Raw genomic sequence first — 4246 nt, 5'->3', positions numbered from 1 at the left:
AAGGGGGCATGATGAGAAGGCCCTGCAACGCTAAGGAAGGCCAGGTCACCTCGGCCACCTCTGAGGTCGGGGAACCCACTCCTTTCTCCAAACATTGTCGCCCAGTCCTTGGCTTATATAAAGGGAACCGGGCCTTCCTTCTGGCTCTCTAGCATTCATTCACATGCGCGCGCACACACACATATCGCACGAACGCTTGCTTGCAAGCATCCCGTTGTAAGCCTAGTGCACTCGATCCAGGAACACGACTCTTACCGAAACTGGACGTAGGGATCTTCCCAAACTAGTATAACTTCTTGTCTCTTGTGTGCTGGCCATCGAAAGTGAGGAGAGCATGGCATACAATCACTAGTGGGCGGTACGAAACAACAACAAGAAGGCCATGTGATTGGCAAACAAAGAATGCTTAGTTTGATCAGGCCCGCTACTCACCATCGATCTTCCTTCCTAGGCCCAAGTAGCTAACCCTAAACCAAGGTACCTCACCTAAATTTTCTCCTGAAGATGACTAGGATTTAAGCATTACACACAAATTGTCGTGCAATTCGCATGGGTTGAGATTCGACCGACTTTGCCATAAAAAATGAGTGATAGATAAAGTGCAATTATATAAGTAAACTTTGGAGGTAGTCCAATCACTCTACGTATTATCACCTACATATATCGATCGTCTATAATAATAAATTATATATGCACCTTTTAGGGGACAAACCAACTAGGTTTGGTTGAATATTCGCAGTAGCTCTCCTCCGGTGGCCCGTACAGGCATTCCGAAGTGTAATCCTTCATGTTGTAACACTCCAAAGTGTAATCCTTCGTGGTGTTACTAATAGAATTAAAGGGTCCTCACGAGTTACTATAAAAGTATTGTATTCCCTATTCAGTTAGATGTACTGTGTATGTGAGATGGTAAGAAAACTACACGCGAGACTTGAGGTCGTGGGTTCGTATCCCACGCACCGCGCACGCACATATTTCGCGTGAAAAGAATCATATAACTTGTGACGTGCAAAGTACGGAGGGACCTCCCGAGAATTTAAAATATTTTTTTGACGCAAAACATTTTAGTCCCAGTTGGTATTACCAACCGGGACTAAAAGAAGGTCTTTATTCGCGGATGGAAGATCCAGGACTAAAAATAGGGACCTTTAGTCCCAATATATGAGGTTTCCCAACTAGAACTCATGCTCGTTTTTTCTACTTAGTGAGGGAGAGAGCGCGCTAAAAACATAGGACGTAGAGGAACTTTGGCTGACAAGCAGGGGAGGAGTCGACCGGCCAAGAGGTGATGCCGCCAGGGAGCTTCACGACGACATACCATAGTGGTGTGAATTTTCCTTTTCTATTTTTTTCTATGCATATTTCTTAAGTTTGCGGGGAGCTTTTCTAAGAATGCTTGCCAATGCTACTGACACTGATGATATGGACAATATTCACCAGTTCGTCAAATCCCGATGCCATGCCTTCACCGCTCATAGCGATACGACCTGCCGTTGTTTCCTTCGTTGACCAAGTGTAGTGAGGTACTTCTGGCTAGTACACATCGTCTTAAAAAATAAGAAAAGTCATCTACACCGTAAGTTACAGAGAACCGTCGCAACAGACCCGGTGAAAAACACCATAGCTGTAGCAAATCATGTCCAAATCAAACCAAAGATGCTCTTGTGCATAAACCGTATACAGCCCATGTGCACTCGTCAAATGGGGCAACTCTCTGTTTTGTCCACGTGCAGAAAAGACACAAAGATACATCTGTGCATTATATAAAATGCTTGGAACAACCGGCAATACAAATATCAGAGCCATCTCCATTTGATCCATGCCATCCCAAGATCCAGATTTGTCAGCAACGCTGTCCAGCTGATGACTTCCTTAGTCTCTTGGGTTCAAATCCTGATGTACACATCTTGACCGTTTGGGCCATTGTTCAATGTGGGGAGAGTGCAGTGACAAGACCATATCCTGCAAAAGCCAGACCAAACAGAAGAATCACGTAGTCCAGCACCCGCCTCCACAAGGACATTGACGAGCCCACAATGCTGAGATGGAAGAGGGCGGGCAGCACGAAGGAGAGGAGCGCGCACATTGTGCTCCCGATGAATGAGATGAATGACCCAAAGGCAGGGATGAAGGACGCCACCACAGTTAGGATGGCCACCACGAGGATGCGGCTTGAGTGCAGGCCTAGCCACTCCGCGCCACGTACATTGCGGGAGAGCTTCTGGAAGCATCCGCTTGATCTGAACCTTGTCTCGACGATCTCATGGATCGGGTGCATCATGACTGGGAATGTTAACGCCAGCGCAACACATAGGCCAACCTGCCCATCGATTGCAGATTGTTAAGAGAAAAATGTGATTCAAATATCTATTGTCAATTGTCATCTAATTCCCATGTGAAAAGATTACACTCGTGGAAGGCGAATATGAATGCTACTTCAATGCACAAGACAATCTGTCATGAAACTTCAATACAGTCCAAATTACTACATGTGCATCATTGTCTTTCCAGCGAGACATGACTCATTTTACTTTTGTCGAAAAGAGATCTCATGTGCATAACAAGATCAGATCTTATATCTCTGAATATAGAATGTTAGGTTGCATTTTTCAATCAGCTGCATGTCTCAGTGGATACCCCTGCTAAAGTTTAGCACCTATTACATCGGATGTTTAGATGCTAATTAGGAGTATTAAACATAGGCTAATTACAAAACTAATTGCACAGATAGAGTTTAATTCGCTAATGATGGATTAATTAGGCTTAATAGATTTGTCTCGCAAATTAGCACAGGGTGCTGCAATTAGTTTTATAATTAGCTCATGTTTAATCCTCCTAATTAGCATCTGAACATCCGATGTGATACTGTTAAAGTTTAGCACCTAGTTGCTCAGTAAGTAACAACAAGAAGCAAACTAGTGAAAACTGCACTAACCTTAACTGCAACTGACGACCAATTGTTTGGAAGATTAAGTGTTATGATGTCTTTGGTGGCGTCACCATAGGCCAAGTACCCACACACTCCAAAACACACGTACACGGTTATGATGGCGGCAACTGCTTGAGAAAGTACCCCGCGGAACTTTCTCCGCTCCGCCATTGATGCTTCCAGTGCAAGGGTCATGCTGAATCCTTCAAAACAGAAGACTGCAACCCCAAAAGTGAATGGTACTGCCCAAAGTCCATTAAAAGCACTTCTGTTTGCAAATGGATGATCAAAAAGCTGAAGATCCTCTTTGATCACAATTGCCATGGCAAGGACATTGCACACATCTGCAAATATACTGAACGGAGAAAGAGAAGACAGTGAACGGATGAAGGAGAGAGCGATCTGCACAGGCAGGAGGATGGCAAAGATGAAGCCAGCTGGTGACATCTGCTGGCTGAATATGGAATGAAGATTTTGACCAATGAATATCAGGTACGCTACAGAACCACCCGCCTGGGAAACAAGGATGAGGATTTCTGTCAGGCATCGGCCTACAGTCCCGAAGCACCTTTCACCCAAATCCCCATATGTATAGTGACCATGATAGCACTCCTCGGTTTCGTCCTCTTCGAGTTTATCCCTGCAGTCCACCTTCAGATTCGAAATGACAGCGAGTCAATTAAACAGAAAGCAGTTAATGAATCCAAAGATGTTCGGTTCTGAAAGACATGGCTTATGTAGCAATTCCAAACCTTATTTTATTTGTGTAAGTCGCAATCATAATTCTAGTGTTGAACGAGAAGCAGAAACACAAAATTCTCATGCAAAGTCCAATTAAAATCTAAGCAGATAAGATAAGAAGAACTACCATTTTGGGCTTATTAAAAACGATTTTTCGTTTTTATCAGAGCTGATCGATTGCAGATTTGTCCTTATCCTCTGCATTCAGTTTCTTAAAAAATCATAGGCAACAAGAAGTTGCATATCTGCCAGCACACGAGTACTACCACAGCTGTGTCACTGCACCGCAGGCTACAGCTAACACTCATTTCAGAGTCTGAAGTTTGTGTATTGCAACCTTCAGAACTCAAGAGAAAACAGCGATTCGGATCTGTAAGAAGAAGAACGCGCTGTAGGCTGAACCGCTGAAGCCACAGACAAAAGCAGAGTGCTTGGGAAGGAGCGCAGAGGACTCCGTTCTGTACTGTACTGGACTCCGGATTCTCAGGAAGAGTGAGAAAAAGAGGGGGGAGAGAGATGGGCGGGCGTACTGACGAGTAGGAGCATGCAGTAGAGCGTGGCGAAGCCGGCGGCGCG

The 4246-nt window shown here is 44.7% G+C and overlaps 1 protein-coding gene across 1 annotated transcript; it reads right to left on the bottom strand.

Annotated features, from left to right (window-relative positions):
• Positions 1-1625: 1625 nt before the first annotated feature.
• On the bottom strand, positions 1626-4218 carry LOC101780862 (amino acid transporter ANT1). Its single transcript, XM_022824003.1, has 3 exons — positions 4201-4218; positions 2936-3580; positions 1626-2320 (listed from the first exon to the last, which is right to left on the bottom strand). Exons 2-3 carry the CDS (start codon positions 3374-3376, stop codon positions 1928-1930), a joined length of 834 nt encoding a protein of 277 aa, XP_022679738.1. The 5' UTR covers positions 3377-3580; positions 4201-4218; the 3' UTR covers positions 1626-1927.
• Between the last annotated feature and the right edge of the window lie 28 nt (positions 4219-4246).

This window comes from Setaria italica, chromosome II (assembly GCF_000263155.2).
Source record: "Setaria italica strain Yugu1 chromosome II, Setaria_italica_v2.0, whole genome shotgun sequence".
Classification (NCBI taxonomy): Eukaryota; Viridiplantae; Streptophyta; class Magnoliopsida; order Poales; family Poaceae; genus Setaria; species Setaria italica.
The sequence above is the reverse complement of the archived record's forward strand: the minus strand, read 5'-3'. Positions and strand labels throughout refer to the sequence as shown.

Coding starts and splice junctions, on each gene's coding strand:
- LOC101780862 (XM_022824003.1), bottom strand. CDS start 3,376: ATGTCACCAGCTGGCTTCATCTTTGCCATCCTCCTGCCTGTGCAGATC. Junction 2,321..2,935: donor GGTCGTCAGTTGCAGTTAAG/GTTAGTGCAGTT, acceptor ATCGATGGGCAG/GTTGGCCTATGTGTTGCGCT.